The sequence below is a fragment of the Anastrepha obliqua genome, chromosome 3 (assembly GCF_027943255.1).
Source record: "Anastrepha obliqua isolate idAnaObli1 chromosome 3, idAnaObli1_1.0, whole genome shotgun sequence".
Lineage (NCBI taxonomy): Eukaryota > Metazoa > Arthropoda > Insecta > Diptera > Tephritidae > Anastrepha > Anastrepha obliqua.
This window is the reverse complement of record NC_072894.1, coordinates 13,895,444-13,910,141: the sequence shown is the minus strand read 5'-3', so window position 1 is coordinate 13,910,141 and position 14,698 is coordinate 13,895,444. Positions and strand designations below refer to the sequence as shown.

General features: G+C 37.1%; 1 protein-coding gene across 2 annotated transcripts in view; it reads left to right on the top strand.

Annotated features, from left to right (window-relative positions):
* LOC129241530 (GATA zinc finger domain-containing protein 10) overlaps positions 1 to 14,698 on the top strand; it is a 148,416-nt gene that overhangs the window by 45,420 nt on the left and 88,298 nt on the right. For both annotated transcript variants that reach the window (XM_054877921.1, XM_054877920.1), the window contains exon 2: positions 13,991 to 14,530. In XM_054877921.1, coding sequence (XP_054733896.1) covers positions 13,991 to 14,530 — 540 coding nt within the window. The remainder of the gene's footprint in view (positions 1 to 13,990; positions 14,531 to 14,698) is intronic.

Here is a 14,698-nt window from a genome sequence, read left to right as displayed (position 1 = left end):
GCACACCGCCATGCATACTCGTACATACTTAAGTATGCACATCTGTAAGTAGTTCAGCATATTTGTTGTGCAAAATAAAAAAATTAGCCAAACTTTTAATTAACATTGCGGCATTCGATTACACAATTTTGAAGCAAAGTTTATTGCGAGTTAGCTGATTTTGTCATTGCACGTATTTTACCGCCGTCCATGTCACAGCAACAGGTACCCGTACTACATCACGCGCCAACATCCAAGTACATTTTTTGCACTAATTTGACCACAATGTTTTTTATTGTGCAATATTTATTGCGAATTTTTATGTGAAGAAATCAATGCCGAAGGATTAACTACAGCTGCTACGCTTACCTAGATGGAGTAACGGGTAGAAGGGAAGAATTAGCGCCCAAAAAATGGCAATGAGGTCAACCAGGCAGTTAATAGCTGGCTATAAAACTCTTCAAGTAAATTTTTGAATTTAAATTTTTATGATGTAATTTTATTGCTGATAATAGTAGGAAAATAAAAACTTAAATTAAGAATCCTTTATTTTCATATTTCATATTTTTTATCGGCAATAAAATTGCAAGCCCAATTACCAAACTAAATTTGAACGAGAATGTAGGTTTTTAATAATTCTCCGAATGCTCATATTGGCGCGTACACCCTTTGTGAGTGCTTGGCCGAGCTCCTCCTCCTATTTGTGGCGTGCGTCTTGATGTTGTTCCACAAATGGAGGAACCTACAGTTTCAAGCCGACTCCGAACGGCAAATGATTTTTTATGAGGAGCTTTTTCATGGCAGAAATACACTCGGAGGTTTGCCATTACCTGCCGAGGGGCGATCGCTATTAGAAAAAACTTTTTCTTCTTATTGGTTTTTCGCCGAGATTCGAAGCTATTTTCTCACTGAATTCCGAACGATAGTCACGCACCAACCCATTCAGCTACGGCGACCGCATGCTCATATCCAATACATAAAAGCGTGCGAGTATAGAAAATGTCCACCGAATATATTTTTTTATATTATACTCCCTAAATGAAGCGGCCGCCGTAGCAGAATGGGTTGGTGCGTGACTACTGTTCCAAAGCGTACAAGTTCGAATCTCCGGGCACGTAACACCAAATGACAAAAAAAGGTTTTTCTAATAGGACTCCTCCATCAGCAAACAATGGCAAACCTCCGAGTGCATTTCTGCTATAAAAAAGCTTTTCATAAAAAACCATCTGCCGTTCGGAGTTGGCTTAAAACTCCACAAAATTGAGGAGTAACTCGTCTAAATACCAAATAAAGGTGTAAGCTCCAATTACAGATATATATACATATACATATAGACTAATTTTTTCTCAATTTGCTTATAATTCATTCAACACCACAAAACTGTGGAGAGTCTTAGAGAAAAACCTGTCAAATTGTAGGTGCTGTTGATGTAATGGCGAAGATTGATGGGATTTAGGTTGGCGCACTGTCTCAGGCTGTCAAAGAAAGGAGGATCGAGTGACCTTAATCGTCTAGTTACCAAACGCGGACATTTACAGAGAAAGTGTTCAATAGTCTCCACAGCTTCTCCAGGTGGGATTAAATAGCGAACGCAGCTTTTCTACGAGAGTGCCCATCTTCCAATGACCAGTAAGCACAGGTACAAATTTGGAAATTGATTGGTGTGAAGTCCTCAAGACTATCAGCGTTCGGCGACTATTGTACTGAGCCCATGGGATTTTCGAAATAGCGCATGAATAAATGGAGCTCCATTTGATTTGTGCTTTCCTGAGAAATAAACTGTGCAACTTGCCTTTAACAATGGTCACGGGTGCGAACCTCTGAAACCAATTCAGTCGATCCCTTCATCACCTCATTAGCAATTTAATTTCCATGTATGTTTCTATGTCCCTATGGAATCCAGGTCAGAGAAATGTTACCCGCACATTCAAGAGATTTCATTACCTCCTTGCAGGCTTCGTCAGAGCTTTAATCGCAGCTTGACTATCGGAAATCGATTGATCAAATTAAAGATGAGAATAAATCGAAAATTGCACAATCAATAATTGTCCGTTTCATCATTGACCTCATCGGCTTAAAGCCGGGCTGTTAATTTTGTTTTTTTCAAGCTCCATGAGTGTGGTCGTGAACGAGAACAAGACAAATTACTACCTGCCAAAGAAATAGTTAGCGCACTCGCGTTTCGGCAATCACTTCACTGTTGGCAAGTACATACCTACATATGATTTTGAAGTATAGTAGTAATAGACTTTGTTTATTTATCGATATCTTGGGAAATTTCAGTTAAACGTCAAACTGCTGGGCACGCAAATAAAAATAAATAAGAAATATGAAATGGAGATATTGTGAGTAAGAGGAGGATCTAGATGAGGTACTGTGATGAGTAGAGGACACAAAAGACCGTGAGGTGTTTTTTAGCAAGTCGGATATAAAAGAATCCATCTAGCAAGCAGTTGGCACAGCGTCGCATGGGTATACAGAAGACATGAATGAGGAATCCATCCTATGGAAAATCAAAAGCAGAAAATGGCAATGGATAGGTCACATGCTTAATTTAAGATTTCCATTATGCTGATGAACGGAAACATCTTAACGAAACATTCTGCTACGCAAGGAAAACTTAATGACCTAACAAGTGAATTTGCACTATATGGATTGAAAATAAACATCCAAAACACAAATGCCATGAAAATTAACATCAATCGCCATTGAAGTAGAGAATATTGAAATTATGGACTCCTTTGAACACCATGAAAGTGCGACCACTATGGATGCTGGTGCAAAGAAAGATATAGAATCAAGATTAGCAAAAAGCCTAAAGATACGAGAATTCAGCTATGAAAAATATGGAACTGTACCAGTTTATCTGTGAAGACAAAGAAAAACATATTCCAATTCATTGTCCTCACAGTTCTTTTAATGGTTGCGAGACAAGGCTAGCTAACGACATCCTTACGAGGAAGTTTTAAGCCTTTATAAATAGCTGACTGCTACGCTTCTCAACATTTGGTGGCCCAACATTATAAGTAACTCGTCATTATGTAAACGCTGTAACATCGAACCAGTCGCCACAATCATAAAAGGCCATCTCACGACAGTTGGTTCTACGTTACCGGAATGACCCGGATGTATATCCGACATAGGACTTGTCACTCCAGTACCATTCCCCGTACATGTATGTTGAATGCTAATGTTGATGCTTACAACAACAACATTATAAAGAGGTGAAAATGTGGTTGGTTCGGGCATAACGTAGGGAAGCCTCCGAGGAAAGCTGTCGGTATGCAGTTGAAGGCAATTTCCAAGGCAGCCGAAAAAGCGGAAGGCCTAAAACAACGGTTTGGAGGAAGACAATTTTCCAGCATTGTGTTGGCTAGAGATAAATAATTTAGAAAAAGTCGAACTCGGGTCAGGTTTTTCACCTCGGCCCTATGCTCATATACACTATATAACACATGGGCTGAAAAGTCCCGGGCATAACGAAGAAAACACTTTTTTTTTTTTACAAAATTAGCTTTATTCATTAACGCAATTTCCATCAAGAATAACGCAATCATTCCAGTGCCGCTCTAACATTTCAATAGCACTTTTGTAGAACGATTTATTTATGTTCGGCTGGGGACTTTTCAGCCCATGTGCTACAAACAGCCTTTAAGGCTACCTCGCACTGAATGGCAAATGATATTTCAATCGTAAAAGCAGCACTTTACTTAAGCAGCCTCGAGTGACACATACTTTAACATTTTTGCGAGATTTCTGCTATTTGGTTTGAGGCATAAAATAAACTTTCAACGTATTTTACAACTACATCTGCGAAATGGTTGCACTGCAGTCGTTATAAGTTAACTACACTTTAATAGTCCTTACGTGAGCTACTAATTACCAGAAAAGTGATTGTAAGTCATGAGAAATTGTAAAGCAGGTACCGAAATAAATTAAAGGGTAGTGGCAGTAAGAAAGTGTTCGCAATAATTCACATTACGAACGAGTTTAATGATTTTTTTAGTACCTGAAAAATAATAATAATAATTTAAGTAATAAAGACAAGTTGCCAAAATCACTCGAGGCAAAATGATTTACATCCAGATACTATCTACAACTTGGGCAACACCAACAGCAACACTTTAGTTGAGAAAAAAAGTGGAAATACACGATTTTGACCATCACTTATGATCGCTTACATTGTTTATAAATATATACATACACATATCTACATGTGTAATTTTTTCAACAAGTGGCGTACATGATCACTTAAACACGCACTTCAATAAACCAAACAACAAAAACAACGCATTAATTATGCAATGTTTACACGAATTTCTCATTAGCCAGCAAAACTGCAGAAAATGACTTGTAAATACCCACATAATTTAAGAGCGTATAAGGAGTATTTGAAATATGTAAGAAAAAAATGTACATCATCGTGACTGCATGCACTTGACATGCCACTTCTGCAGTATGGAGTAAATTTCGAAACATAAGAAAAATAAATATCTTCAAAAAAAAAACGTTTTAAAATTTTTCGGTTTTTTTTGTGGGCGTAGCAGATATAAAAAAAACAGGACGACGGTTACTCATCGGATGGGGTTATAGAAACGAGCTCTTCCTAGGTACATTTGAATTTTTTTAGTCACATTCTGTTGCAAAATTATGAGACCGATTGGCAGCTAGCCACCTTGATCAAAAACTTCCTGGAATATATTCTGAAAATTCAAAATACAAGTTTATTCCCCAAAAGTGATATTCTCGCCCTCAAAGTTCTCCCCATCCACTACAATGCACTTATGTCAGCGTTTGAGCAAGCTCGCGAAACATTTCTGGAATTGTAATTTCGGTATAGCCCGCAGAGGCGTCATAAATTTACTTAATTTCAAACAGCGACTCATTTCGGGTGAATCCTTACTGACTGAGCTACGACGACTGAGTTCGACGAGATCTTGAGCATAGAAATGCCAGAAGATACATGTCTAGTGGGATACGCGGATGATATATTGGCAGTCATACCAGCCCGGGACAGTGAGGACGCTAGGAGAAACCTGAAACAATTTGTGATAAGGACGCAAATATGGATTGAGGGTCACGGCCTGGAACTCGCCAAACGTAAGACTAAAGTCATCCTGATGACACAAAGTCTAAAAAGTAGTGAGATACCTAGGTATTCTACTTGACTGCAGGGGATGCTAAGCAGATTAATGGCAAACATCGGTGGGTCAACACAAAGCAAAAGAAGGTTAATCATGACCGCCACAGACTCATTTCTCCTGTATGGCAGCGAAGTATGGGGAATTAATTATGGCTAAACTCCAAAGCCAAGCCCCAAGTGCCCGAGGCCGTACAACGAACAGTGGGGAGAGTTACCCCAGCTTACCGGGGAAGTGAATTACTTCTTAACTCAGTTCCTCTCTGGCCATGGATACTTCCGGTATTACCTGCACCGCATTTGCAAGGTAAGCGATCCCAAGTGCATACACTGCGAAGTGCCGAGCGATGACGCAGCAGCAACATAATCAGCAAAATGCTCGAACACTGGATCGCGTCGGAACGTACTACGGAAAAAAAGGATAGGCCTCGACACAGTGCAACAAAACGAAGCCGCACAGATAGAGACACAAGAAGACGAGCCTATAGCATGAAAGCTGCTTACAAATATGATGTACCCAGATGTGTGAGAATAGAATTGGTTCTTTATAGATGCCGTTCTGGGTCCTCCCGAAGTAGTGCAGAAAGTAGACCCGGGAAGGGTGTCGACGCAGTAGACGATGGTCCCTATTAAGTGCGACGGCACTTTTGAACCCTACTTCACCATCAAAAAGCAAACCAGAAATGGCTGTTGAATGGTATTCTTGGTAAAAAATTCACAAATCCTTTCGTCTTTTGACGAATTCCTTCACGTAAACATCTCATAACGCTAAATAAATCGTCAAAAAAAGACGTAAACAGTACCGCTGTATTACAATACATAAATTATTAGCACGGGTGTTTTTTTGTGACTTGTTTTTTGTTCTTAGTTCATTCGGTGTTCTCCACTCACTCGTCACCTGATGTTTGGATTGCGTGTCGTACTCGTAATCTTGCATCTTCCACGCTTTGTCTCCAGATTTGACGCGAACGATAAATGTTGGGTCGGATTCAGCCTTGGAAATCATGTCTTTGGCGATATGGACTTATGAAATTCAGGTCGCTTGGAACCAACTTTGCAGCAACACGGCGCAAATCGAAACATGAACTGTTTTGTGCGGATCGATGAGAAATATTCAAGTCCTCTACCAACTTCCTGGTGGTTAATTTGCGGTTATTGATCATTTTTTTTTCACTTTATTAATGTTTTCATCAGTTTTAATCCGTTGTCAATGGCCTGCCACTACGGTCGTCATCCTCGATGAACTCACGGGTATACTCGCGAACGGATGCATAATAATGAAAATTCATTAAGAATAAAATTAAACTACTTATAATATCTGACGGAATGTTGCACAATTGGGATCGTCAAATTGGTATCTTTGTTTCGTACTGTTGAAAGTAAGAAGAAGTTGAGAAACATAACCTGAATGGATATTTTATTGATTTTTTTGTGTATTGGAAAAAGTTGTACATTTCTCAAAAACTGTTACTTACAAAACATTGTAGAAGATTGGAACATTGGAACATTAGAAGATTAGAAAAAAATGTATGTATATTTAAAAATTTCCGGCAGCTGACAGCTACAGCTTATCAGCAAAGTGTAACTTAAATAACACAAAAAGGTACAAAATTAATCACCAAATTTTGTTTTTGAATAACAATTTTTACTAAATAAAACAAATGATTTTGAGTGATGGGAATCTTTATTTTGACCTTTCCACCTCTCTGCTTGTATACTGCAGCTGTCAAGTTTACTGCTGCCAATTATGATTGACGTACGATCTCATTTGCAACAATTGTAAATCCTCCGATAGGGTGATTAATTTTGCACCACGAAAAGATTTATGGTCACAAATATGCCGCTCGTTTGCAAGAAGAGTGACAAAACAAAAGCAGAAAAACAATTTATATTTAATTAAGTATGCAGAAATGACCGCAAGCTCTTATTTTAAGCTGTGTAAAAAACGATTACATCTATTCTATATGAAAATATATTTTTAGATGAAAATGTGTACTTTTTACTGATAAAGTCATAGTAAATTGACAAATTGGAAGTCGTTCCTCTCGAATTTAAAATTTTTTTGTCTATGACGTTTTTCCAGAAAACGAGTTCGTCTGCCGATATTATTTCAGACCAGAATTATTCGAATTCAGATTATGGTTATACAAGTGGATCTTTTAGATAAAAAGAAAACACTATTTTACCAACACTAGTTTATGAATTAATTAATTATAATTGTGTTCCGAGGGCGTCTTTAAGCAAACCAATACATACAAACTTATAATTTCAGTGGAATAACAGCCCTGTAGGAAAAAGCGAAACTAGTATGGAATAATGTTGGTTCAGACACTGGTATTTAATAGACGCAATCATACTTGTTCGTCATTGATTAGAGTGATACCAGTAATAAAATGCGCAATTTGCCTGCAAATTTATTAGGTAGGTAGGTAGGTAAGATGGCAGGAGTACTTCAAGTAGCACTTACGCGCCGTTTTGATCCCATAATGTAGACCACTACCTGGGAAGAGAAAAACCGTCTACAGCCATTCAGTGCTGTTGATGTAGTGGAGGAGAGAAAAGGGATCTAGGCTGGAGAATTTCTTCAAGTCATCCCAAAAGGGCACGCTAAGGAATCTCAAGCGCCTAGCCGCCAGAGCCGGACATTTGCAGAGAAAGTGTTCCAGAGTCTCTTTCACTGCAGGATCCCCATACTACGGAGTTCCAAGCTTCACCGCAATGAGTTTGGAAATTGAATGGCGGGGGATTCCCATCACCTGAAGCGTTCTGTTTCTATCGTATTGAGGCCATAGTGTTTTCGAAATAGCATACGATGAGACAGACCTCCATCTGTCTTGCGAAGGAGACAGTGTAAACCGGTTCTGTCAACCCCTTCCTGGCAAGCTCATCAGCAATTTCATTTCCCTCTATGTTCCTATGCCCTGGAACCCAGATAAGGGAGATGTTTCGTGCACGTTCGAGACGTTTGAGTTCCTCCTTACAGGAGTTCGCCAATTTATTATTATTATTAAAATTTATGTAATTATAATTATTAAAATATTATTATTGTTAAGCTGTATTGTATTGATTTGATAATGAATAGTTGTAAAAATTTCGATTAGGAAATTTTCATGCTGAAATCGTTCTAGTTAGTTGAAGTACTATTAAAAGATCTAGTACCTACTCTGTACTATTGATATAATTAAAAAAGTAGATAAAATAAAAAATATAAACAAATAAAAATAAAAAATAGAAAAAAAGGAATAAAAAATAAATTAAATAAAAAACTAAATTAAAAATATAAATAAATACAAACAAATATATAAAAAAGATATATATAAAAAAAAATAAAAATAAAAAAAAAATTAGAGGATCTTTTCTAGATAACTAAGTTTAAGTTTGGAAAAGAAAACAGGAAATCCTTTGCCATTAAAAAAGCTCCTGGTCTGCCTTTCGGAGTCGGCTTAAAACAGTAATATTTTGCGCAAATGAAAAGGCAGATTATGCAGATATTTTGTTTCATTTTATTTCTCAAGATAAAATACAAAACAGTGTCCACTTATTTCAATGTAATACAAAAACAAAAACATAGAGAGAATTCACACTGCAGCTTCAATGATGCAGTCAAAAAAGAGCAACTATTTATTTCTAATTTTTAACATTTTAAGGTATTTAGTACTTTGTTGGGTATCCTTTATTTTCAGTCAATAGATTTTCAGAGTCAATACATTTACTTGTTTATTCTGGACTAATTTGGTGCTACTCTACCAGAATCGTCGTTTTAAGATCAGATTTGTTATAGTTGTTTTTTTTTTTGTTTTTTTTTTTGCATCACAATGAAATGAGTGTACATTTTTTTGTATTTCATGTTGACAAATGAATGATTATGAAATGTAGACGACTTTATAAAAAGAAAACGTGGCTGTATCAGATAAGCTGTACGTGACTGTATATACACAATAGTTTTTTGTTAAAGAATTGTTTTAATTTTTAAAACTTTTACTTTTTGTTTTGTTGTTTGTTTTTGTTTTAATTTTTAACTAATCAGTTACTGCACCTGAAAGAAGTGTCATTTAATTTAAGGAAAAAAAATTCACTTTTAATATGAAAACGAATTGTTTAAAACGTCGGAACATAATGGAATGGATGTTTTTTATATTTTAACTGGTCTAAAGCAGGTTATTTTAAAAACATATTGAACCGGAATATTTTTTGCTTAATATGAGCTGAAATTTTATCTGGTGTTTTGCTGATGCATGATGATGCGGGGCAATTGCCATTTCATAGGGCATCGCCTTGTTAAAAATACCACTTGCTAACTTAGAAAAAATATAGCACACAAACTATTTGAGCTGAAAAGTAAACTGGTAGTATTCTAGTAAGGGCCAAAGTCGAGGTTCGGCCAAAGTCGCGTAAGCGTTTATCGCGCCAATCTAGAAGAATAAGTATTCTAGTACACAAATAGTATTTTCCCTACAGAGAGTTTTCAACGACACTTTAATTAGAGATTCAAAAATTTTAAATCACGTTTTTTTATCGCTGCAAAAGGCATTTATGATGCGTATCGACTGGTGCGAAATATTTGCACCTTAACAAAGCGCCAAATAAAATGAGCAAATAAATCAAATATCGCACTCCAATGCCATTTTGCTGACGTATGTATGCATGAGACGCATGTGACGCTTGTGTGATCATGTTTGCTTCTCTTTTGTTTCACACTATCAATATTTGTTTATTTATTCCGACTTCTTAACGCCTAAAGAAATTTCGATTGTTTTTTAATTTGCATTTATACTACGGTAAACAATGGTTTTCTATGCTTGTCTTGCTCTTTTGCTTACTCACAACTGAGGTATCTAAATAAGTCGGTATTTACCGCTGCTCACTTGTACACTTGTACGCAGACGCTCTTCAGTGGCTGAGTGTGTGCGAATGTGTGTCAAGGATAGAAAGTTGAGCACCCAAAGCATGTGTGTAAAACAGCGAGGCGCGTGCACAAAGGCAGGATCATTAATGTGTTGTTGTAGCTAGATGTAGGCGCTAGTTACACAAAAACGCAATTAAAAGCGGTAGTGGTAATAAAATTAAATATCAGCTTATATTCATAACCTAAGAGCCGGCTGTCTGTGCCTCAATGCGATGCGTAAGCTGATGTTAAACTATAAGAAAAATACATAAAAAAATGTTTGATTGTGTAATACATGACACTGAAGATGACACGACACTTGTATTCCTTTGCATTTTGGGGCACGTCTGTACTTATATGTACATAGATAAGTACTTGCCAATTATTCGATTACACCCTGAAGCAACACTTGTCAGATTTATTTGTAAGTAATATAATGAAACATCGCAGCACAAATCACAGCCACGTCAGTTTTTTTTTTGTGTTGTGTTTTTCGTGCTATCAACTTATAATTATGGATATTGACGAGTAAATGCCGCTTATTATGCAGCCATACTGCATGTTTTTTTTTTAATGAATAGATTGATGAAGCGCAAAATCGATTAGGTTAATATTGCCTGCTGTTCCTCATAAGGCAAACAAAAAATATAGAAAATACTGTTATTTCATTTTTAGATATGTTCATGATCATTTTTTTTTATTGTGGGCGCTGAGCAAAAAAATGCTTTTTGCGACCTCAATAGCAGTTGTGATAGATAAATGGGCCAACTTGGTTGCACGTATGTATATATTTCCAAAATCATAATCATTCATTTTAGCATTTCTTTCTTAGTTTTGTAAACTTCAGACATTTATTTATTCAAACTAAGAAAATAAAGAGCCTATTTTCTAAATATTCGACAGCTTAATAATATTTCGCTGATTTCTAAGAACGTACCCTGGAAAAAATAGTTTCGACAAAAATTCCAACACATTTACAAGTATTTTATTAGTCTCTAATAAAGGGTGTTTTTTTAGAGGTTAGGTTTTCAAGTTGGCACTACTTTTTTCGTAGATGGTCTTTTTGACAGCTGTCGCTTGATTTATGCTCAGTTTGGTTTGCCATTTCATAATGAATAGACTTACACCTGAAAAACGTTTGCAAATCGTGCAAATTTATTACGAAAATAATGGTTCGGTTCGCGCGACGCATCGAAGAAAATTTTGTTCAGCGATGAAGCTCACTTTTGGTTGAATGGGTATGTCAATAAGCAAAATTGTCGCATTTGGAGTGAACATAATCCACAAGCCATTGCTCAGACGCCGTTACATCCTCAAAAAGTCACTATTTGGTGTGTTCTATGGGCAGAGGGAATCATTGGTCCATATTTCTTTAAAAATGAAGCGGGCCATAATGTTACAGTCAATGGAGAGCGCTATAGAACCATGATTAATGACTTTTTCGTGCCTGAATTGGACGATGTTGATGTGGACGACCTTTGGTTCCAACAAGACGGCGCTACATGCCATACAACCAACGCAACAATCGATTTACTGAAGGAAACTTTTGGTGAGCGCATTATCTCGCGCCGTGGACCTGTGGCGTGGCCTCCAAGATCGTGCGATATAACACCGCTGGACTATTTCTTGTGGGGCTATGTGAAGTCGCTTGTCTACGCAGATAAGCCCGAGACGATTGACGTCTTGGAAGAGAATATTCGGCGCGTTATTGCTGACATACGGCCCCAATTGCTGTAAAAAGTGGTCGAAAATTGGGCCTCTCGGCTGGAATTTATTCGAGCCAGCCGCGGCGGCCACTTGCCCGAAATCATTTTTAAAACATAATGGCAAACCCTTATCTTTATAATAAAGCTAAATTCTTGGCCATAACATTAAATTATATACGTTTTATTTCATCTTGAAAACCTAACCTCTAAAAAAAACACCCTTTACATGCGCATTATCAGAATAGCATATACAACATTTTTTAAAGGGGAAATCAAAATTTCATTTGATATTCTTTTCGCTTGTTCGGTTTGAATTCTATCTCTCTTTTACCAATAGGAATTTCATATAAGTGAAAAATATATCTACTCTACTTTAAACGCCAAGACAACGCATTTGTATGCTTATAATGTGGCTGCTCTGAAAAAAGTTTTAGTGTGAAATTTGGCTGTTGTTGCTGTAAGGTCGCCATAGCCGAATGAGTAGATGCTTGGCTAAAAATTGAAAATTCGTGAGGTCGGATCGCCGTAAAATATAAATTTTATTATTTCTTAATAAAACTTTTTAACGAAACTCCTCAGTCTGATTAGTTTTTAACGAAAATGAGGAGTTATTGAGGAGTTTGTGCTGATTACCTTTTGATGACGAAAATGATTAGTTTGGCTCATCAGTGCTGATTACTTGTTGAGAACAAAAATGAAAAGTTGCCTTGCCTTTAGAGCATAGTAGATATATTGTTCAGTTATAAGAAATTGCTATTGGTAAAAGAGAGATAGAATATCACACCGACAAGGGGAAACTACCAGAACTTTCGAATGGCTAGAACAAAAATGTGTAGTTGGATGAGGATAGTGATGATGATAATATGAGTGCTTATATGGTAGTCAGCTGTCTTGTAGAGTATGACTTAGACTACTTTCACAATTGTGGGCGCATTTGCAAAGTATTCTTTTTTAAAGGTTAACTGTTCTTAGAATGAAAAGGCGTATGAAGTCATAAGATCTTCACATCTGGTGTGAGGTGTGAGACATGTTCAACTAATATATATTAGGTATTTTTGGTTTTTCTTTTCTAATTTTCTTGAATATGTGTGAAATTGAGGTTAAAGAAAATAAAGATTTAGCCCCCCAATATTTGGTTGACAATTAGGGAAGTACCCTCATACCATGAATCGATTTCAACAAATATTTCGAGGATTGGGAAAAATCATTAGAAAAACCTTGTGTAGTATAATAGTTGGTGATTCACCAAGAATCAAATTAGCGCTTCCGCATATCTATCGAATTGTTGCTACATTATCGCTACCGACAAGTTATAAGGTTATTCCTTCACGACTATATCCAGTCTATGCAATAGAGAAACCTTATAAGGTTATTTACGTCTATGACGGCCTGCGGTTTTCAAAAGGCTTTTTGCCAAGGGCTAACAGGTTATTATTATTAAGGAAGTGGAAGATAGCTTTCTTTTTCTTTAAATACAGTGCTTGGATTGCAGCTTGCCTATACGAAAAGATATAGCGGTATTGCCCTTAAAAGAGAAGGCGACTAGTAGCATACAAGCTTCCCTTATTCCCAATACTTCCGCCTGGAAGACACTGAAAGTATTACGAAGACGCATAGATTTTTCAAGTCTAAGTCTATGCGTATACGAGTATATACCAGCTCCAACACCATAATACATTTATGCACCATCTGTGTGGACTGTAGTGTCGAAGTCGTTTAGTAGAAGTCCCTAACTCCATTTCTCCTGACATGGAAATATAATGGCAAAATTCGTATTGAATGTCACCGTTGGGATGATGTAATCAGCCCTTCCCGAGATGAACTGAGTTTGTTGCAATAATAGACTGACATGACCATCTTTTTTTCCTTCAAGCTCAATACTTGTACTTACAGTGATAGAGAGTATCTCGTGGTTTTTGATACCGACAAGTGTTTGTAAACCACAAGATAAATAATTTTCTTTAATAATCAATCTACGGCATTCCATGCAAAAGAAACAGAGAACATTAAGTCTAACTGTCTACGCCAAGGCAATAAGCATTTCTCATAATTTTTTTTTTTCGATAATTTTTAAGCCAAGTAAATCTACTCAAAATCTAGTGTATTGCGAGCACTATTTTCATCTACCCGCCGTTTTTGGAAAATTTATTAATAGATTCATAACTTCCTTATCTCGCTCTGCTACATAAACCGTTAATTGCGTGACCTTTATATTTATTTTGAATGAACTATTTCAGAATAGCATTTAATTTTTATTTAAAATTTTTTCCTTTCTTCTAGCCACCGGTGACTTCCAGCTGGACGAGGCGGAAATCGCGCGGCAAAATCAAATCACACAACAAATATTCGCCAAGTATTTAGAACGACGACTTTTCCCTCATCGCAGCACAAACGAACGCATCCCCACCATATCCGAAATACTTCCTAAGCCCTCCTCCTCAACAACGGCACGCCCACGGCCACGCGGCTTCTCCTCCTCCGAAGCGTTTCACAGTTTTCGACGTGGCGGTACATCGAAAACGTCTGGACGCAAACGATATGGCAACAATGGGCAAAAACAAAACCAACGGCGCAGAGGCGGCAGCAGCAGCAGCAGCGGCGCACATCGCCAACAACTAATCGACGAAGCTATTGCAGAAAGTGAACAAGATTCAGAACCAACCTTACAAAAGCCAGAATATTATGCGGACATCAATGCCGAGGCTGATGAAGTGGCCGATGATGGTCAAGAGTCATTACAAAGTGTTGAATCGGAACAACATGATCAGTACTATAGTGACGTGTTTAATCGCGATCCCAGCGAAAATGAAATCGATAGCGGTAAGTGATAGCCAATAGTGGCATTAATGCACTTTTTTTTCAACTTTAAAGTTCAGATAAATACTTAATATACATTTTTACAAACCTTCAAAGGAGGATGAGTGCAGATATGTACATACAAAACTACGCACTTACTCTGCTACTATTAGTTTTTACTCAGTGCACTCG